We start from the raw sequence: 23,261 nt of genomic DNA on the forward strand, positions 1-23,261 counted from the left end.
TCTGTAGGCTGCAAGTTGCAAAATGAGACATACAAAACTAAATTCTTATTTTGAAAGCATAGAACAACCCAAGTTCAAACATTAATTGTTTCAAATTAATAAGGCTGGAATGATCTTACCCTTTTCATTAAAACCTCCTTATATCAGATGTTTCCATGAACTGCCCAGATCAGACAGCCACCCTTGCTTACACAGAGAGTGCTCACATCCACACGGCATCAAACAGAACAGACAGTTACAATAAAGAATAAAAAATGTATTCTGCTGTAAGACTCAGAATGGTTGAATCTCACACTACAGCACACGGAGAAATTCTGGTACAGCAACATCACAGTTATCTTTGTGCACATGGGTGCACAGAAAGCCTTGAACAAATATTTATACCAATAATAGTGCCATGTACAAAAATGTCATTCCATAAAGACCAAACAGAAAATTTAAACATCTTTGTTTGTCTTATGCCAAGGGCAATGAAAAAATGGGAACTATTTTCAGTCAATTGCTTCCACTTAAATTGCATGAGATCTTTTTATGCTGAGGAACTCAAATTCAGCATAATAAAACACAGAAGAAGTAGTATACAATTATATATATGTATAAACAATATTCTGAACACATGGGGCATGATGTTTTCCTAATATATAGTTTTTGGTGTAATCATATGAAAGTTAAGTCAGTATTTTTCTAACACCAAGAGAAAAATATTCTGTTTCTTCAATCAATGCTCTGACCTTTTCTTACTATAAAGAGCATGCCTGTATTATTCATCTAAGCATACATGCACCACAAAAGATATGCAAAACAAATCGATGCAGATAAACTTTAGTGTCAAATGTCTAATGATGTAATAACAAAAACAATTCTCAGGGCCCAAATGACTTTCTGAATTGAAATTGCATTATAGTCACTTAAAATAACAAAATACTTGGGCTTGAGAGTCACAAAATTCACTGTTTTCTAGCAGTACCTCTGTGGAAATCTGATGAGTATCAGTCTATGGATAAAGAAAGTCATTCTCAAAAAAGGAATTTGTAAAAAATACATTTATACTATATGCTTTCATATAAAAAGGCATTAGGAGATATAATAAATCCTACCATTTTAGGACTACACCTTCCCTAACAGTTTTTATCACTTGACTATTACATACAGTACATTCAGTTTCCTAAACAGAAAGTATATTTTTTTTGTCCCTGATGTATTTTACAACTGGCAGTGACAACAAACTGTTTTATTATCACCACGCATTCTTGCAGCTTATACAAACAGCACCAATTTTACCCAAAAAAAGGTTTATCAGTTACAAAGTAGCACTTCCTCACAGGAAATATAAACCCAAAACATTGGAATCAAATGTGTATTTCCAAATACATATCAGAATATATGGCTCAGAGTTAAGGGATGAATAACCAGGAGTATTGCATAGTACAGGGATCTTGCCTGTATGAATAAAGAAATCCTTTGATTGTTTGTCACCTTCTGACTCCAAGAAAAAATTAAACAGGTGCTAATGAAAGTAATACACAACTAAATTTACTGGTAAAAAAAAACAACAAGAAATTGTACAGTTCTCTCTGGCACAGTGCAAAGTACATATTAAAAAACTGAATATATATGTACAGTGTGTATGTATATTTTTATGTAGTATGTATTTCCCTGACACATACACATGTACATATAAAAAGCATGAACACACATCCATGCCAAACTTAACAAAAAGATGGAATGTTTAATATGTGGATGCATTGTTCCAGTGAAATCACTCTGTCCCAGAAATGGCTGTTTATACAGCCAATATGACCTTCCATGAAACAGAAATATTTACTGCCTGCCTAAACTGACAATATATGATACATTTGTCCTCATTACTTCCCAAAGGACTGATAATCACACTTTATAAAAGCTTATATTTGTATTAAGCCCTCTCTTCCATAACCCTTCCTCTTTTCTGAAAGACCAGAATATTCACTACAGAGATGAGATCTTCTATTTTAAGATTTTCTTGCAATATAAAAGTTTACAGCCACCCCTGTAAAAATTATTAACACCTGATGCTGGTTTAATTTATTATTTCCCTTTGGGATTCAGCTGTTTTGTTTCTGAATATGAACATGTTGGCTGAAGCCTGTAACACAGAACACACTTTTCAGGATTCGGAGAGCGTTCTTACCAGACCTGCCCACACCCAGTATGATCAATTGTCCTTCCCTGACAACTTTCTGTGAAAGAGTTTACAAAAAACACTAGAATGCAACACAAATCACTCCCTCCCTTTATCCTGAATGTCTCTTTTATATTTCGAGAGCACATTAAAAAAATAGAGGTTTATATCAGCAAAAGAGTTTCAAATCAAGGCGATGGCTGTGAACCTGAGAGCTTGGTGTGATCCAAACACATGAGTTTGTGGTACGCCACTGGCTAGTACTTCCCTTGTTTAAGTCGTTCAATGTGGTAGCACAGCTTTAGGGCAGGCCCCAGCTTCAGTCCCATATATTTCATTATCATATCACTCCTCAGTAAGAGTAGTGCCTTCCCATCAATTTCCTGCAGAAGGAAGAGAATAAACACAACAGCCAACTACTTTAACAAGCTGCATGGTAAAACAGGAAAAGTACATTATAGTTGTTTATACTGTAGTAAAAATATATCTGCTATATATAGGACAGTAACTGTAATTTTGAATTTACAGATGACTACTGAAATTTAATTTGTTTTAGCATTTTTAATGTGTGATTAAGTATTTGAGAATGTTAAAGAAAGAAAATTATAATAAATAAAATAAACTGATCAAACAGCCCTCAGAATTAGGGTTTCCAACCAGGGAAAAAAGTGAATGGGTCAAGGGAAAAAAGAAAAAGAAGCTGCAAAGGAAGGTCTGTGCAGTTAGAGATTAAATGATCCAAGCACTGAGGCCTTGCACTGAACCTTGAAAACAGCTGTGGGGAGGATTTTGGCAAGCATGTGTGAACGGTCACAGAGAGGAAGTGGCTAGAGACCATCTAAGTATGGGAAATTAGACAGATCTATTTCCATGTTGAACCAAAGAGACTGTCAGGATCAAGACCAAGGACAACTTAGTCAAATTTCAACTGTCTGAGAAGCTGCTGGAATATGACAGTCCTAAGCTCTCAGTATCATTACATACCACAGACAAACAATTAGTTCCATAAAGCACCATAAAGAGAAACACTGTCTTACTTTATTAAACACAAACCTGGAAAAAAAAAGTGACATTTACTGTTGTTATACAACTAAGAATAAAATATAAGACAGGAATCTCCACTGGAAGTTATTTTGATTTTTCCTTCCAATCCAGCTTACTCAGAGATTAAACTGTTAGTAGGAGCTGGAGCAGAACATGGGTGAAATACTACTAAAGAGAAAGCCAATCTCTTTTTGGAGGGCCATATATGCAATAAAATAAGAAAGCAGCAACCTACCATAGAAAGGCACAGTAAGAAGAAGGAGGAGAGAAAAAACCCACCACAAACTGATACAGTTTCTGTCTCTAAATATAACATCTGTCAGACCTATGAAACCCTACACATTGTTTTCCCAAACAGATTAATTAAATATTTCAGCTGATGCTCTGAATTTTAGTATCAATGGCCGCATGACTAGCCAACAATGGCTAACATCAATCTCTGCTCTAGGAAAGTAAGTCTCCAAAACAAGGGGGACTGAATGCCCTACACTGTACATGAGAATGCCATTGTCTCTAGAAACACCAGGGGTGCCAGGGATGATGGCCATTAGAACCTGGGTGCTTCCAGGTTGGCATTATTCCATATACACTGGAAAGTGGTGGCTATTTATATTAGTCTGAAAGAAAGAAAAAATATATTGCAGGAGGGGTTTCAGGTGAAAAAGTAATTTTCAGCCTCTCTCTAATATAGGAAAAGAGTCTACACCTCCAGTTGCAAACAGACTGATAGACATGAAAGCTGTATTTTAAGAGATTAACATGACACAATCTACTAGAACAGAATGGATATGCATCATACATGTCTTCTGAAGAGTTCTGCATGTGGAGCCAGTGCTCGTGGATCAGCTTCTTTCACAAAACGCACTACTTCCTCTATTGACCAAGTGGAAGGATCCTTATTCAATATTCTTGAAGGTTCCCTTTTTAGTGAATTCAAATCTGGTCCAGTTGTGGAACTTGCAGCTTTTAATACAAAAATATAGTGAAAGGAAGAAATATCACTAGTTTGTACAGGGATAACACATTTCATTTCACATAGGATACTTTAATATTAAACTTAAGGCATTTCTTATGCATTGTTTGGATTATATTAAAATGAAAGGATGCTTTATTTTCCTTCTAATAATACTGTACTGTTCCTTTTGTCTTTAAATGCCTTCTATAACTGCAAATACTTACAGCAGCACAAACATTAACACTGTGACATACCTAGAGGGATTAGCTTTACTTGTATTTGGCTCCTAGGTGCCAAGATGCTATTAACTGGGAATGAGGCAAAGGCAAGTGAAGCTGTGCAGACAGACAGTAGGAAACCCTATCCCTGTACTTCAGCAACATGGCAATATTTGATAAGATGCTCAAGAAGTGAGCTGCATACAGTTATCCCTGCTATGGCTTGCTGCAGGGTCCATCACAGTAGCAAGAAGGAAGCAGCAGTTCCAGCTGCAGCAGGAACGACCCTTCCTGGCTTGCACTACACTATTAGTACTAACAGTTTTGTATTTGCAGTTACATTAGCAAGCCTGACATGCTTGGCAGCAGCACATTTCACTCCATATTGTAAGCTTTCCAATGGCAAAGAACTTTAATCATAACTTTGCATGTTAACAGAACAGTTACATGCTCTGGAAGGTTTTGTGTAACAGCGTACCTTCAATCCGCCTCTGTATTCGATTCCTACTGACTTCATAGTAACCACTGCTCCCAGCAGAGCTCAGGGACAGCCTGCGCAGCACTGGGGCTGAATTTGAGGTAGCAGTTGCTGGCTGATGGGAATTCCTGTAATATGCAGCATTTCCTGAAGTGCGATACTCTGTGGAACTTCGACAGGTTGGGTTGGACGAATTTACAGAATTAAGTGCAGAATCCATAGAATCCTCAGAAAATCGGTGTTCTTTGGAAGTGCTGTTTTCCTCTATAGGCAATGTTTCTGCTGCACAAAAAAGCAAGCATCAATATGTTCAAAGTGATGGACATCACACCCTTCTAGGCCTTGCTACGTTCTCCTGAAGGTACTGACAGATTGTAACACTGTTAACAAATCTCCTGTGAGACAATCACTGAGACTGAATGCTTGTCCCTTGTCCTCAACTAATCAGTGGGCTCTTACTGTATTTTAAAGCATTATTTTTGCAGCAAAATATTAGATATGTCAAGTTTGAGACATTCTTCCATTAGTCATTTTAGTTGTACTTATTGAATGGTATGAGCAGGGAAATGACAGAGTAATATTTTTAAAAATAAAATTGTCTGCTGTAAATATGGATACAACAAATAATTTTAGTCGATAATTTTCACTGTTTTTTAAACATATCACTAAAAGGCCAACAAGTAATATTACACAGCATTTATTTTGCAAGAAAAAAAAAACCTCATGTTAACTAACAATTGTTTAGTAAGTTCTTAACAGCAGAGGGAGTTACTAACTTCATAAAGAAAAAAAGTAGACAATTATTATCTATGGACCCCAACAGGTTCAGACAGAGGTGCCATTATTAAAAAGGGACGTGGTTACAGGCAAAGCCACAGAAGTGAGTGCCTGGTATGGCACACTAATGTAACATGTTTTGACCACTCTGCTTTACCTACACACAGTTCTTTGCATAGGGCAGGGTCTCAGGGTCTCTAACTGCAGACTCTGGAAACCTACAGATTCAGTAAATTACTGAACCCATGGAGCAAGTTAAAAAAAAAAGTCTCAGGAAGGGAGTATAACAATATTCTGGGTTTTAGGCCTTTTCAGTGAATTTATATTCTGCAAACAATAAACAACATCCACTCAGTAGTCCTGGGAACCTTTAAAGTCTGTCAGTACTGATTCTAAGCCACGTGAAGGGAGTTCAGCATGTCCCTTTCCCCGGGCCATGAGGCAGGAGCCAGGTTTGCTCGATTACTGAAAATTCCACTCCCATTTAGCCCAATTCTGTCTGTTTGAGAGAAGCATGCTATGTGAGGAAAAAAAATCCAAATGAACAGGAACACCACTCCATTCACTAGCAGTCACAGATATTCCTCTACATTTGCATCAGGCCAATATCTAGCACGAGAAAGAAGTTGGAAGCATGATGCACAAATCTGTATGAAACAAATGCTGCTTTGGCAGGAGAGTTATGATCTGGAAAAATATAGCTAACAGGTTCATAGAAGTGTAAGCCCCACACTACCATCTTGAAAATAACTGTACTGAAGTTGTAAAACATATGCTAGTGAGGCAGCATATTTTTTGGAATAAGAACTGGTATATTCTGCAAAACAAGTTCCTGAAATAAGCTTTTTATTACCCTTCTTATATGAAAACTTTAAAGAATTTCTTGGGCAAATGCCCAATTAAAGCCAAAGGAAGAGTATTTTCCTAAAAAACCCAGTGAGCTTCTCAAGCATGCTTTCAACTTGCTTCACAGGGCCTTAGGTTCTCTTTCTGAATGCTGTTTAAAGTGTAGTACAGTAAAGAACTGTTATGTGTATTTTGACCATCAAACAGCATAACCCTGAAAGGGAATTAAAGGCTCTCAGAGAGCCAGATCCCACTTAGTGAATTTGGTAAGGCAAGACTATAGAATCACAGAATGGAACCATAGAATCATTGTGGCTGGAAAAAGCCACAACGACCATTGTTCACCCAGTACCACTGTGTTCACTACTGAGCCACATCTACATGTCTTTTAAATACCCCCAGGGATGGTGACTCAACCCTGGGTAGCCTGTTCCAATGCTTGTCAAGCCTTTAGTGAAGAAATTTCTCCTAATACCCAACTTGAATTTCTCCATTTGCAACTTAAGGCCATTTCCTCTTGTCCTATCGCTTGGGAAAAGTGTTAGTTGGGAGAAGTTCTGAATTCCCACCTCCCAGTAATTTCCTTTCACATAACTGTAGAGCACAATAAGGTGAAAGGAGGTGAGCACTTCCACCAGCTCCCTCAGTACTCCTGGGTAGATTCTGTATAGTCCCAGAGACTTGTGCATGTCTTAAATGCTGACCATTTTCCCTTGGATTGTGGGGGCTTCAATGTGCTTCCCATCCCTACCTTCCAGTTTAGGATGCTGGGTACGTGGAGAACAACTGATCTTAGTACTAAAGACAGAGGAAAAGGAGGCAAGAAGTACTTCAGACAGCATCCTTAAACTTTGTCACTTTGTTTCCCCTCACATCCAATAAAGGCTTGAGATTCTCCTTAGCTGTCCCGACTGCTGAGAAAAATGAGAAATATTTTCTTGTCTTTTATGCCAGATCAAGTTCTATTTGGGCTTTAACCTTTCTAATTTTCACCCTGAATAACCTAATAGTATCCTTGTAGTCCTGATTTTCCTGCCCCTTCTTCCAAAGGTCCTTTTTTTTCCTGAGTTCCAGCCAGACCTTTCTGTTCAGCCAGGACAGTCTTCTTCCATTCAAGCTTGTCTTTCAGCATGTGGGGACAGCCTGCTCCTGTATCTTTATGTCCAGCCTTCCTGGACTTCTTATCTGCAAGGTGATGCAACATCTTTTACTAAATTTGATAGTCATGGAAAAAATAAGCATTTATGGATACAAGTCCTTCTCTTTCATATAAATAACTTTTAAAATAACCATTGCAAAACTTTCTAGTTTGTTAGACCTGAATGAAAAAAGCAAAGAAGAAGCTAGTGAGGTTTTCAAAGAAAACAAACAAGAAAATAAAAGCCTTTATATTTCTCAGTACTTACAGCAACTTACCAAGATTAAAAACAAAAGGTATCATTCCATAGAATTTCAGAGAGACTTTAAGAGATGAAGTCAATGATGCACACTATAAAATTAAAAAGTAGCCAACCAAGGAAAAATTAGAGCTGTAGAGAATGAAACCACATCTCAGTCCAAGGCCAAAAGGCAGAGCTGATATCTTAAATTGTTACAACAAAGCTGTATGAAGGAGCATAATGTTTAACTGACTGAATCTGCAGATTCAGATTTCAGAAGTCCTGAAAGGTAGGATGAAACAATGGAGACAACAATCCCCAGCAGAGAGTTTTAACTGGAGTATTCAAGCATGTATCAGCCAACTCAATGTAATATATTAAGAAAAAACATATTTTAAGTTTTTATAGTAAACTAGCAGGAATCCAAATGTAGGTGGATTTTTGTTTTTTTGTTTTTTTGTTTTTTTTAATAATTAGTTTACATTATCTTGTCAAGATTTCTGTAAAAAAAGATGTTAAAATTGCAAAAGAACCTGAAATGTAATCATTCCAATTATATCCCAGATTTCTCTCTGATGGTACATATCCTGAAGCAAATACTAGGTTTGGGAAAGATCAACTCTGCTTTTTTCCTCCAAGATATGAGCATTTGAATTTATCTTACTGTAAATTATAAACTCATGCACACAAGGTGGAAAAACTGGACTATTTCCCATCATTTTTTTAGGGAAGGCTTCCTGTTCAGTAGCTATGGTATGTGATCCACTTTCCAATCTCATTCATCCAGCTTCTCTACAAACAAACTGCAGCAAAATTGGCATCTAGCAAATGGAGCACTGCAATGCATGGAGTGAGACAGTTCACCCACCTCGGCATTGTGAGCAGCTGTGATTAACAGAGGTATAGAAAGAGATGGGAGGTTCCACTGCAGAATGCCTGACCTCTGAGTGGATTAATGAAAGGCCAGTAAGAGGCCTTAAGTTTCAAATGTAAGGATGACAGCAGACTGCTTAGGCACTGAAGCCTTAGCAGGAACTGGATGTTTTGTTTTCTTGAGGCTCTTCTGGGAATTTGAAGCCAGTTGTTCTGTTTCATACATAACAAAATGATGTAATTGGACACAGTAGTAGGAACACTCTGTTTTCAGGGGAAGGCAGTCTGAGTTATTCCCCACTCCCTCCTCCTTTATCTTTCATAACTTTAAGAAGAAAACGTTCGTGAGCAAGAAAGGCAGCAAAATCTGCAAAGCATATCCTTGAGCAGATCAGAAGGAAAACGAGCTGTTTGAAAGACCGTTGCCCACAATTACTCCATTTTGCCTTCAAATGATATTTCAAAACAACTATTTTAAGACAACTGTGTCTCAATGGAACCAGAACTTTTTGGGGGCAGATCTTTCTTGTTAACCAACCCATGACTGACCGCTACAAAATTGTCTCCAGATTTTCAGCAGAGGACATTGCCCTAATGGGAAACACACAATGCTAGAGAACACTTTGCCTGTTAAAATGCACAGAGTACAAATTCAAACCTCTGAAACCATGGAAAAACACTTATTTTAATTATTTTTTATTCAAGTAACTGCATTTTACAATGAACTAGTGATCTTAAAATGTATTTTAAAGGGTACACTGACTCCATCTGTAAAAGATCCACTAGCAAACAAGGAATAAAAAACAGTATGTGCACTCATGTTGACTTAGGATTTCTTACAAGATACTGCAGATCTACTTAAACATTTGTTTTGCTCAAAATGAAACAACTTCATTTAAGTGTTATTAAGTGTTCCACACTTATTAAGTTAGTACCAAAAATATAACTTAGATATATAATATATCTCTGGAATTAAACCAGAGCTGCTTTCGTGAAGACACAGAAGTTGATAATCAATGCAGAACTGTATATAATAGCTATGGGAAATATAAAGATGTGAATATGTTATATACACACACAAAATAATAATAAGTATAATTTTAAGTAAGCTATCATTTGGAACATTTTAATTTTACATCCTTTTTTGCTTTAACTGTAGTCTTACGGCTTTTTAATATGCACAGAAGAGATATTCTGCCCCCACTCATGGTAATAGACATAAAATAATTTCAAGATCACAAACAAAAAGAAAGGAAAAAAGGAGGAAAAAATAACTAATCCCCATCATACTTCAAAAAAGCCTTGGGAAATGATGTGCAAGAGAAAGTTTGCATCAGATGGGATAAGGCAGTATCATCAACTTACCACATCTTAACCAGTTACGTAGCAAACTGGTTACTCAACCATTTCGCTGTCTCTCTCACTGACAACTTAAACCTAGACACTTTACTTCACATCTGAGGCAGACTAAGGCTAGTTACTGCCCAGTTACTGCAGCTGAGCTGCAGCACAGAAAAAAGTATTATTTTATCTGTGAACTACACCAACCTAAGAGCGAGCCGTCACAGGGAGGCCACACCACTCCCCTGGCCAAGGCTGCCTTTCACTCAACCCTTCCCTGTGCTCATCCAAGTCCACAGAGAGTCACTCCAGAGAAGTAAAACAAGACTCTTCACCAGAATTTTTTCTGTGCTTTTGCTCACTGCTTCAGCTCACTACCCAGCCAGAGAAAGGGAGCAGGGATCACAACTTCCACTGGCAGCTAGCTATAAACTCATCTGAATTGTATCATCAAGCTGCACCCTTACTCACTTAATGAACCCAGCCTAGAGTTAAGAGTTGCTTCCAATTTACCTCCTAACCCATTTCGAGGCAATTGGTTTTCTGCTCAGTAGCCCTATATGAAGCATGAGGCTTCATCTGTCACCTGTGTGCCTGAGCCCCTTCACAGAAAAGGCTGCAGATTTGGGAGAAGCACTGCTGGAACTTGCAGTAGATCTTCCTTAAGTGCAAAATCTGTGCCAGTGATCAATAATTAACACACTTCCACCCTGACCTGTCAAAGGCTAGAGACAAACCAGACACATATGTTGTACTCAGTCCTTTTTGACTGGAAATACTGAAACCATAAATAATCCTCATATATAATTCTGACATAATATAATTACCTTCAGATGGATGAGCATTGTTTCTGGGAAGCTTAGGGGAAAGAGGGGCAGTATATGGTGGAGAGTCCTGAGGGTATCGTTTAGCACTCCTGTTTTCAGGTATTTCTTCTTTGGCTGTGAAGAGGAAAAGTCACTACCTATTATTCTAGCATAAAGCTGCTCATAGGCAAAGTCCAGAGACAGAAGCAAAGACAGACATCAGCCATTCACTAGGTAGAGTTCCATTTCTTGTGTCACACAGACTCAGTCTCTTCAGTACAAAATTTCAAAGCTGAATTACCTTGACCCTGTCTACTTTCCTGAATAGTTAAAACAAAGAATATGATAGACATATGATAGACAGAATTATAAACATAATTTCTTCATTGGAAAGAGGCAAAAAAATTTTCTACACCAGCACCCAGAACACAGACTCAGCTATCAAACAGCTCTGAGGAAGCTTCATTCCCCATATAAACCTTGTGACATGGTCTTGACAACAAGGCTATCTCAGCTGTGACTCCTGGCTTCACCTGTGACTTGTAATACCAGGTCCTACAAACAAACTGTTGGGAGATCTTGGGCAAGTAATTTCATCTCCCCTTCACTCTACCTTCCTGGTGCAGCAAAGGTATTGGACTCACACAAAATTTCACAAGCAGCCAGTTTCACAAGTTTTTCTACTAGATGACTGGACTGTATATAGTAGAACGTAAAATTTTTTGAGCCACCCCTAAGTAAGGAGAAAAGAGAAAGAAAAGACTTCCTACTTGTGTTGGAAAGGTTAGACTGAATTCCCTTTCAGGGGAAGTACCTTCTCACAGACAGCAAGCATCTTTTGATAAATTTATTTTATGAGCTGAACATAAATTTAACAAATGAAATGTGAAGTTTTGAGCTTGTCTTTTCAGCAGTATCATCACAGAGGTAAAGTACATATGTTTTCTGGCTTGCCTACAAGGAGAAGTTTGCTGAACAAAATTATTTCTGCACATGTGGTATGACCTATCCATTACTGTCAAGGCACTTCCACACTGGAACCCATTCACTAGGAACTGAAGTGTATTAATTTCAAGCAATTCATGTCACAGAAAGACTAAAAAGTTGCATTTCATAAAGTCCCCACATTTCTCAGGAATAAGAGCACTTGAAAATAACAAGTGATTAAGAGTACCTGGCTTATTCCTATCGTACTCCATAGGACTGTGTGCACATCCCATGTAAGGGCTGAAAGGCTGGCTACTGAAGAGATTATCACACTGCAGACTGTGGCACAGTTTCTCCAAGAAGCGCAGGACAAACGATGCGCTGTTTACAGAAGGAAGATTGATGGCATGCTTTTCCCCATCAAAGGAAGCTGTGAATAAGAAGATTATGTCAAACACCCCCCAAGCATCATGAAGTATAGTAAAATACCCCCATTTACTGAAAGAAGAAGACTTGATTTAAACCATGCAAGACATGAGAGGAGTAAACAATCACTCTGATAGTTTAAAAAAATTTATATCCAAAGGACTGTTTTCACCTTCCATTGGATCCATGTCAGTTTAAATTTGCTCTATGGAAACTTACTTTAATAAAATAATTTTGGATTCACACCAGTATAACAAAACTTTATGTGGAATTTCCATCACTTATAAAGCAGCAAGCTCTCTACCACGTATTTGAAGATAGCACAAGAAAGACCCCTTACAATACTTGCTAAAAAAAACCCCAAAATCCTCCAAAAAATCAACAGAAAGCCCAAACAGTTATTATAAAAAAAAAAAAAAAACAAACGAAAAACAAAACTACCAAGAAAAAAACGCCATGCAAAAAAAAAATACCCTGAAGAAATGAAACAATTTTATTATTTTTTTTCTCAGTTTCTAACTGAATGGAGAATGCTTGTGGTAAGGTGCTGGCATCCACTACCACTGAAATTCTGACTCAGAAACTGTTTTGCCATTTGCTATTTTATCACTAGAGAAATCTATCCTGCTGTCAACACTACAGTGGTCAAGCTCCCATTTATTTCAACGGGAGTTAGGTGGCAGAGATACCACAGCAGCCACAAATGGATCTGTTGTCTTTTAAACTGAGTGATTACAAAGAGCCTGGACAAGTGCCTATGTCTTTTCCTTACTGACCTCTTCCTTGCCCTCAAACAGTGTGGCAGCTGAGGATATTTTTCTTTTTTGTGAAAATTAGTCAGGTTTGGAAAAGACTCAATACTACAGATACATGGACAAATAATTACCATTACATCAGCTGAAAATTTTAGTTACTTGTGATTAGGAAGACTTTAGAACAAAGGAGGAATGAACTTGTAACTTAAGCTTAGGGCTGAAAAGAAGTGGCATAAACACCAGGTTTATGCATCAATTTGTCTTTTTGGTTTTCAGCCTGTCATGCAGCTTTCTGTTGTTAACATAAGTTTACAAATGATAAGCAGAGCTTTAAAGGATCACATTTTGTTGGTAGCAGATGCTTAAAAAAACAAAAAAAAGCCAGAAATGACAAGAAAGCCTTTATTCACAGATCTGAATTGAGGAATACTTCCATATTGTGTTACAAAAGAGACAGAGAATATACACAAAACCAAAGAAAATGCCTAAGTCTAGCGTATTTTAGGCTTCCTTAGGAAATCTGAAGTATCAATTACTTACCCTATCAATGTAATGAAGCTTCTGATTAGAGTTAATGTGAATTAACCATCCAGCATCAACAATAATGTGCTGCCTCTCCCATTTGCTTTCATGACAGACTGACCAGCTCAAGTGCTTGAAGTTTAAAAGTCAGTACTACAGAACCAAGGTGTTTCCATAGCCTATTAGGTTTTTTCCGAGGCTCCAATGTCCATATGAAATGTTAATGATTAACAGTCCCACATGTGGTTCAGACACAAGGTCCACTATATTCTGTTTGGGGAAGGGGTCTCCAAAGCCAAATTTTTGCTTGGAACTCAACCAGTTCTGGAGAGCAAATGGGCTGTGAGACTCACCACAGTTTGACCTCCTGACAAATTTACTGCAAGGCAGTAGTCAGCTACAGCAGAAATTTAAAATGCTCTGTAATAGACTTATGGATCTTCCTATATGGCCTTTGGACAAATGACTTATTCTGTACCCCTTAATTTCTCATTTTGAAAGAAAAGAAAAAAATATTGAAAAGAACAATGTTATTCAAGAGTTGTCAGGAAGATAAAGCATGAAACAGCTGAGGCATTGTGACTGCCCCAGCAAAACATTCCATGAGAAAAATCCACAAATAAAGATTCAGTGCAAACACAGCTCCCCTGGACTTTTAACACCTGAGAGCAACCATACAAACTCCAACCAAGGTGTGGGATCCAGATCCCCAGGCTCAACTGTCTACTCTGCTTGGGAAAAACAGAAGCAATATGGCCTTTTTTACTGGGGAGAAACATTCCCCAATAAATGCTAAGGGAAAAAATAAAAAGGAGTACCAGTGAGGTGCAATAATTTCAATTTTAACGATATATAAACAGGGACTGGAGCTTGCATGTGCAACCCCAGCCCTCAGGATGAAGTGCAATATTCATTTCTTCACCTTCTATTCTTTAAGTATGTTTTACATACCAGGTTCAAGCTAGGAGAAAAACTGAGAATGAAACAATCAGAGAAATGTGTTTTTCTGATAGTGATGAAACTCATCCTAGAGTCTGATTTTAATTCTCTGCTTGAGAAAATTTATCTGAGCCTCAATCTATTTCATCCCACCACACACCATAGTCTCTGTGCTACAAAGAGAAAAAGGAGCTGACACCACCATCATTAGTGGGCTTGCTAATCAAGCCTTTAATTTCCTCTCTGCTTTATTTGCCTGAATTGAAAGCTTATGCATTAAGCAAAAATAAAATAGTTTGTGCCTTTGTTTGAGAAAGAAAAGATGGAAAAATTCTAAATTTAATTTTATTCAAAACAATTATTTTCTTTGGCAGCTGAACCAAAAGAACCCACTAATTATTCCATATATTCCAGCAAGATTATTTTATCCATGTCCTCATCAGCACAGTTTCCTCCTACAGCAGGTATAATACTTTCTATAAAAGCATCAGTTCACAAAAGACTTAGGTTTCTTTGCTTATTCTCTGCCACAACATTTTTTTTCTTGACAGTCTAAAAAAAAAAAAAAAAAAAACCCAAATAAAACCCTCCAAACCCACTTTAAAACAAAAAGCCTACAATTGTAATAGCTTATTTTATTCTACTGCTGCTTCCCTCTTCTTCCTTACTATTCATGTGCACAGCTAGATGTAATGTGCTACATTAATCTAAGTCATATTTTATACTTCACAAAATTTATCACATACAAATTTTTGATAAAATGACAGGGAGTGTTTGCTCAGCCACTTCTCAGCTACCTGTCTGACAAGTCAAGGAGAAGCAAGAGCTCAAGAACACTGGAAACCCACTGGGGCCTTGTGGCTCACTGTCAGCCAGACCAGGATTCTGCTTCCAGAACAGTCCACATCACCAGGTTCCTCAAATCCAGAATACAGGCCTTGGGGTGAAGCCAGGTGCATAACAGTAAATCCTTTTTGTACGGAATTTTTGAATGCAAACAAGCCACAACTATATAAGGAATCTGAAATTTCTCTCTCCTGTTTGAAATTACTATTTTCAATTACTCAGTCACAGCCTAGAGATGCCACTGGCCTGTGATTTATTCCTTCATGATGAACAATCACAAACAGAATACTGTCAATGAACATCTCCGAGCATTTTGCTCTAGAAAATTGACTTGTCTGAAATAGGTACTGCAAGGTATTAATAATATACCAAATATTCAGATATATTGAAAAAATAAAGCAGTACCAGTTCCAAAACAACATATATACAATGCTATTACACCTCTACTACACAGCAGAGAAGCAGCATCCATTTTGTGCATAAACTCAGGTGGATGCCTAAGCAAGGCTCACTGTAGTTCTGTCATACACAGGTTGGGGTGCTGCTCTCTAAATACAGTTAGACAGCAACATTTTTATGAGTATTTAACTGAACCTCTAGTCCACTAATCATCTGTCACATCTGGTGATAATATAAAGAGATTAAAGTAATGCCAAATCTTTTACTGCCACTGATGGAATTATGAAATGATGTGCTAACTGTTATACATAGGATATTTCCTAGCCTAGAAGGAGAAAATGCTAAGCAGCAGCTAGTCAGATTGAGACATACAGATAGGTTTATATGTATTACATATTGATGGCAGGCCTGTAGATAAATTATCTCGTAAGAGGAGACATAGGTGGATGAAGAGTCACATAAGATACTGCTGCAGTTCTGTGGAATGGGGTAAAGGAAGCAGCAGCAACTTTAACATGCGGAATCACTTGCCTGGTAGCTAAACAGATTAGTTTGAGACTTGTCACCCAATTGGTTAATGCCTTAAGAACACAAACACCATGCATGGATAAGATTATGCGAATGACTTGAACTAATAACGTTGATTATTTCACTTGTAGTGAGTTTACTTGACAAATGTTTGACTACAACTGCTAAATGAGGTACACAAGCTATACTTAGTGTAAGAAGCTAACTGTATTGTGCATTTGTAATTTAAACACTGCTATTACTATAGTTTAATTTAAATTTAAAGAATTGTTCAGATCACTCTGAACTCAGAGTAAAATAAATCATACATCATCAATGTTCACACCTGTGTTTACACAGTAAAAAGTGATATAAATTCATTGAAGCTACTTCAGTTCTTCTGCTCTACCTCAGTTCAACAAGTAAAGAAACAAAAGAGAGTATCATCACATACCAGTTATCATTTCCCCTCCATGATGGCCAGATTTCAGAAATCCAAAGACTGTTTTGGCTTGATAGGCACAATCCACACAAGCCTGTACAGCCTGCTGAAGTACCACATTGACAGGACCTGGTCCAAAATGGTCTGGAAGCTGCTGAACCTTCTTCTTATCCAGGTGAGGCCCAGAATTTCCATGTTTGTTCACATAAACACACACTGAAAAGGTACAAGCCATATTTACTGCCAAAGAACCAAGCCATGTTTCCAAGTTAGAACTGCAAATTGTCGTTTTAGCTTTAATCCTGCAGAAGAGTTATACTGGTGAACTCAGGAAGCCAATTGTGCACATGTACTTTCAGAGCATGCAGAAAGTGCCCTTCTACCAAGGTTCTTTTGACTGAATCCTAAACTCACTTTTTTTTCTTGCTCTCTGAAGCTTCTACCTCACTAATGTAACAAAGCTGACATGATCTGTGCTTGTGTTTTGATTAATCTCTTCTCATACACTAGTTCCAGTGAAGTACAAATTACTGGCAGCAGGACTCCAAGCTACCAAGTCACAATTCTACAGAGCATGCCTTACCAAGTTACTGTCTATTTTTTTCCTGTTTGAGAAGCTGCAACAAAGAGAATCTTGTTATAGACCTGCCACTGATGCTCATTCTGAAGCACCCATATGGCACTAACATAAACATCCCACAGAGTGGCTACCAAGGCCTGTAGCTTCGAAGACCTGAACCACTCACAGGACTTCAACACAGAAATGTGGCCTGTGCTAAATAAACACTTCTTTACAAACACTGTAGTGTTTAAAGGTGGTTTAAAGTGTAGCACAAAACAATCATACAGGACTTTTGTAACTACTTTTTAAAGAGACAATGTGAAACTGTCTTCTAAAACAACTGCCAAGGCAGAAGAACATGGGAAACATGTAAACGATGATTTTTTTTTCTTAATCATCCTGTCTGCCACATGACCAAGAATGCACCCGAGACATTATTACAGCTTAATGAAAAAATGTGCCTCTGTGGTGATTGAGCAATCTAAACATTCCACTACACAAAAGACTGACATATTTTCTGAACCATAGTTTGATTTTAGATAAAAACCCTGAGCTTTTAAAAATAAAGTATTTCTACAAGAATTTTAATGACGTAATGTCTTCATGCATATCTGTTTACTCTCTGATGTCTCCAAATTGAAGGAAACCTATTTTTACAAATAATCAAAGCTACAAATCAACAATAATAGTATGGCATTTTCTGTCCAGGTTCAACAACAACTGCTTTGCAAAAGATTTATTTTCCTAGGAAAAAGGTAGGTACATGTTTTCCCCTTACCCATGACTGAAATGAGAAGACTGGCATGAGAAGAGCCTGACAACTTCTATTGTAAAAAGAGGTTTTAAATTCAAAAAAGTAACTCAAGCAAAATTATCGTAATTTATGGAGTTTTTAGAAAGTTCTGAGATTTCGGCTGACAATATATGAATTGTCTCACTATAGGGTTACCAGTTCCTCAATGGGTTAGTTCATTTACTAGCTTATTTCTTTTCTGCCAATCCTTTTCAAGACACATTTCATTATATTTAGAGGCAAAAAAAAGCAAACATTTGGAAAGAGGAATGTATTTCCTCTGATTGCCATTACTGGGTTTTAACAGAGTTGTTTCTTTTAATGTAAGGCTATATAGAGATAAAATCTCTATTTTGTTACATTATAGTACAGCTTGCATGGGTTCAGAAAATCATATGGGCTTTTAGCTACATCTATTCCCATTTCATACATTAAGGAGTGGGACAGACATGAAAGAAGTGTACCCTTTCCTTCTTCACACAGGAACAAACTGCCAGGTCTAGCAGACCTATCAGAAGTCCCTGTGCCCCAGCATTTACTGCTATAATGTGGGCACCAAAATACTACTTCTGAAAAGTAACTCTGGCTCCTACAAATAGCTTTAAAAATAAGGCAGCTGGATAATGACTTACAGTAATAAGTTTGCAGCACATTCTTCATAAAGTGAAACTACCCAACATGGAAGGCATTTCACACACTTTTTTTTTTTTTTTCTCTTTTACCTGTGGATATAACTGCTGCAGTTGCACCAGACAAAGTGATTCCATCTTTAAGTGTCTGTGCAGTGCCATTTTCCCCCTCAGGAGATGACTGAGGAGAAGGAGATGTAGGAGTCAGTTGCTCTGGCAAGATTTTTTTCTGTTAAGAAGGAGAAAAAAAAAAAAAAAGAAAACAGAGTCAAAATATTTAATGTTCTTTAAGGAGTCTGCACAACCTTTCTGCTATCAATTACCATCTTAATGAATGTGTGTGGTTCCTTACTAGAAAAGTACCACACACAGCTCTGAAGGGAAAATTCAGGAAAGGAAGACCAGAAACTGTCAGTTCACAGTTATAGCCACTTTAGTAATGCAGTGGAAGACAAATGACTTAGGAAGGAGCCCACCTTTCCCTAAAAAGTGGGAGAAGAGCTTTATACACTAATTCACGACTCTTCTAAAAATCTTAGGAATAAGTATTTTGGGGTATTTTTCTGTCCATGCCTTTCCATCTGGGCTTATCACAGCTCAAGTTAGTTGGGGTGTGTATGTATTGTCATAGAAAACCCTAAGTCACATCTAGGTGTCAACAATACAGTGCACCTGTATTTTCCCTTAGCTTGTTTCAAAGGGGGATGAAATTCTCAAGTAACCACTTCCAGGAATTTTCAGGTGCTTCATGCAAGATTTCAAACAAGAATGTAGTCACAATCCAGTCATGCTTGTTGCCAAAGCGTTTTCCTTTCCCAAAGCAAACTTATTTGCAGCTTATAATACGACAGATAACCAGAGTTCAGAGCACAGTGATTTAGAGATTGGTCTGTGTGCATTACCTTCTCCACCTGAGGAAAAGAGAATTTTGTTGTAATTTGGTTTGGACTGGGATTTAGAAAAGAGATGTGCACATCACATTTCACAGAATATGCTGACTTGGAAGGGATCCAAAGGGTCATTGAGTCCAACTCCTGCCCTGCACAGGACATCACTTAGACTCACATCATGTGACTGAGAGCATTGTCCAAACACTTCCCAAGCTCTGTCAGATTTGGTGTGGCAACCATTTCCCTGGGTGAAGGCACTGTTCCAGTGCCCAGCCACTCTCTGGGTGAAGAACCTTTTCCTCATATCCAACCTACACCTTCTCTGACACAACTTGAGGCAATTCCCCTGGATCCTGTCACTGGCCACCAGAGAAGAGATCAGTGATGTGTTCTGACATACTATGAAAATACATCTAAATAAAAGAAATAATAAATCAAAGTTCATCCCTTTTCCCTCCACTGCTTATTCTTGCATGGGAACAGATTACATTTTGACTCTCTTACCTAGCTAAAATTAGGAATGTAAGAGATTACCCAAGGTCTTGACATTGCTGAATGCAGCAGAGACTTGTGGTCACGTGGTAAGGATTTACCATTAAAACTGATATATAGTAAAGTAAAAATTCAGTCAATTTGCTAAGGAGGGCTAAGCCCTCTTCCATTTAGCAGTATTTATCCTTTAAACTTTTAGAAGCAGCCTATTTTCCAAGTAATGTATTGAAAACCATATAGAAAGCAATCAGAATATATAACTTCCTAAAAGAAGAAGTGCTTAGCTTCTTCACAACACCCAGAAAGAAGAAATTAATTTTCTTCTGAAATTCAGGGCACTTTTAAGAAAAAAATCTGTGCCACTTAGTTTGAAGAAGATAGGTTTGCTGTGAGGAAATACTTGAAAATATGGCACTGGGTGGAATCACCATGAACATAAGGAATAGACTGCCAAGGCTTGGCATTGCTATGTGAGATGAGGTGGCACAGAACAAAGTAGTGAAGTATTACTTGTCAGGAATTGATCATTTATCTTAACATTGGGTGTCAGAAAGGTCTCCATCTTCAATACAGAGGAAAAAAATGCACTTGGGAAGACTGAGGTTTTGATCTGAACATTCCTGAAGGCCCCCTGTAGCAAGGATTCTTTTACCAAGCTACCAAAAATGGGTGGTCAAATTAAAGGAAAAGATGAGGAAATGGGGGAAAATGTATGCATGAAAACAAAATACAAACACTAAACTAAAAGGAACCATCCACTCTCCACACCAATGCAGACATGTGGTGAGACTAGCTGGCTGTTTCCTACCTTCTCCCTCAGAAGGAAATATAGCATGTTATGCTTGCTCAGCTGAGGCTCTCATTTTGTAACCCCCAGTGAGAGCAGCCAGCTGTGAGCCCAGAGCCCTGTTGTTTCATCAGACAGGCCACATTCCCAGCAGGGCTGGGCACAGTGGCTGGGGCTGGCTGGCCCCTGCCAGCTGGGAGGGCACATCAGCTCTGTCTGCCTGCAGAGAGTAGGGCTCACAGCTTGTACCACCAGGACAACTTCACCAGCTTAATGCTTAAAAACTCTTTTTGTGGGCTTGAATTTAGGGTTGGTACCCACACTCAGACCAAGGGGTTTCCTCAAGAAATTCTGAAAGGAATTATTTGCGCTGTTATGTAAAGTGTTCCTTAAAAATATAATGAAAGAGATATACAAAGGTTTCTTCTTTATTATAGAAGAGTAAAAACATACAGCGCAAGCTGTGAGAAACAAATGAAAAACAAAATCCAACATGCATCTCATACTTACAGAGCCTAGAAAAAATTTAAATAAAGGAGAAAAACAATGCAACAGCTCAACATTTCCGGCTGTATAATAAAAGTTAATATCTGCAAAATGACAAATACTGCAGCATAAAAACCTAAAGGGGTAAATAAGTTCAAACAACTCTGCAGAGAGACAGGCAGATACCAATGTCCCTAAATACACCAAATAGCCAGCTCACACTTGAAGCATAACAATTTCGTGCAACATCTGGAGGGATTTTTTTTTTTTTTGCATCAATCTAGGGGGGTGGGTGGAAGAAAAAAAGCCTCTTTCAAGCCTCTAGGCACATACCACTTGCATATTTGCATACATACTCTGTGAGGTGTACAGGCTGTACGGCTGCACGTCATGTCAGACACACCCTGTCCACAGAACTCCCACAAAGCCCCATTTCCTCTCTTTACCCTTATGCTAACAGGTGTAATAGTCCAAAGAAAAGTTTACACATATGTATAACATCTTGGCAATTTAACCACTTACCAAAGCAATAACAGCCTTCTGTGAATTCTCAAAAGGAGCTAATTTTTCAAGTTTTTAATGCTAAAGTTAACAAGGCAAAAATCCCAAATTGGATGTATCAAACCTAGACTTTGCAAAACCTCTCCATTGCCTGCTCCCACAGAGGAAATCAGGAGTGCATAGCGGTACCTCAGATTTGCTGCCTCAGGACAGGCACTAACACCCATTCCCCAAACAGTACATCCAAGCACCTCACACAAACCAGGTGTCAAATGCTCCAAGCAGACACCTTCAGGTACCCAGGGCCTAGAAGCCTCTTTTAATGGCAAGGTGTCTCCAATTACTATTTCAAAATATAGATAAAGCCTCTTGATTTCTTTTTAATGAGAGCTAGAGGACCAAATTCTTACAAGCAAGTGCACATCCTGACACACCTGAATAAGACCTTAAGACATGACCATCCTGTGCTCAATGCTATCCTTTAAACCCTGCCCAGACTTAAGAAAAACACCCCACTCACCACCTAAGCCTGGATAGGAGCACATTTCTCCTCTTTAATCTCTGTCACTGTGCATTTTTATACACCAAGTAAGAGAGAAACAAAACTGGAAACCAATTCCATCAGTTGCCTACCAGTTTGCATGTCTGACTGCAAGGGGCAGGCAGCAGAGAAGAGTGCTCAGCTTTCAATTTATGGTCCTCAAAATTATTTCTTATCTTGTCATCATCATTTCAACAAAATGCTGTTTCCATTTTCATACTAGATCTTCTGGCTATGCTCTAATGTTACTTCACTAGCACATCACACTGACCAGCACAATCGCTGGAAGTGAGAATCACCACCTTGCTATTACTCCACTTCTTCCCACACACTATTAGGAATAGATCCCACCACTCACACTGATGCAGACTGGAGCAGAAAAGACCCAAAACTTCTACTTTTTGATTCTTGTGGGGAGGAAAGGGGAATGAACACAAAAAAAACCCCCTAAGAAACACCAGGAAAAAGCACTTCCCCCTACCTCCACACTAGTGATGCAAGCAGGAAGGAGCACAAGGACAGACTCAAATTGCCTGAGGAAAGACATTACAGGATTGCCACTCTTCTTGGACAGCCTGCTGTGCATGAGCAAGCCTCAGAAAATAGACTGTACATCCATGGCAATCCAAATTGCCCTAAGTCTGCCCTGCTGTGATCCTATTCTTCCTTGCAGCAGCTGTAGTATTTGTGCTTTTTTGAGGAGGAGCAGACGAAGAAGGATAGGAGGGATGGATGCTGTGCTGTCTACCAGTTGAGCTGCCTGACCTGGCTCACTCAGAGATTGGTCATCCACCAGCGCTGGTGCCAGTGGCAGCAGGAAGTGAGGTGAGGGGACAGCAGCTCCAGTGTGTACCTGACCAAACAGCTCCACCAGAGCTGAAGCTGGAGGCAGCTGCCAACACTCCAGGTCTGCCTCAGCTGGGCAGGGAGAAAGGCATC

The 23,261-nt window shown here is 38.4% G+C and overlaps 1 protein-coding gene across 1 annotated transcript in view; it reads right to left on the reverse strand.

Moving 5' to 3' along the window:
• Positions 1-239: 239 nt before the first annotated feature.
• Positions 240-23,261, reverse strand: part of SCML2 (Scm polycomb group protein like 2) — a 72,048-nt gene continuing 49,026 nt past the window's right edge. Inside the window, exons 9-16 of the mRNA XM_056499393.1 lie at positions 18,719-18,854; positions 16,654-16,857; positions 12,053-12,235; positions 10,900-11,013; positions 7,560-7,664; positions 4,857-5,138; positions 4,005-4,168; positions 240-2,544 (exon numbers count right to left, since the gene is read on the reverse strand). Of these exons, the coding sequence (XP_056355368.1) occupies positions 2,419-2,544; positions 4,005-4,168; positions 4,857-5,138; positions 7,560-7,664; positions 10,900-11,013; positions 12,053-12,235; positions 16,654-16,857; positions 18,719-18,854 (1,314 nt within the window). The 3' untranslated portion in view covers positions 240-2,418. The remainder of the gene's footprint in view (positions 2,545-4,004; positions 4,169-4,856; positions 5,139-7,559; positions 7,665-10,899; positions 11,014-12,052; positions 12,236-16,653; positions 16,858-18,718; positions 18,855-23,261) is intronic.

Source organism: Oenanthe melanoleuca, chromosome 1 (assembly GCF_029582105.1).
Source record: "Oenanthe melanoleuca isolate GR-GAL-2019-014 chromosome 1, OMel1.0, whole genome shotgun sequence".
Classification (NCBI taxonomy): Eukaryota; Metazoa; Chordata; class Aves; order Passeriformes; family Muscicapidae; genus Oenanthe; species Oenanthe melanoleuca.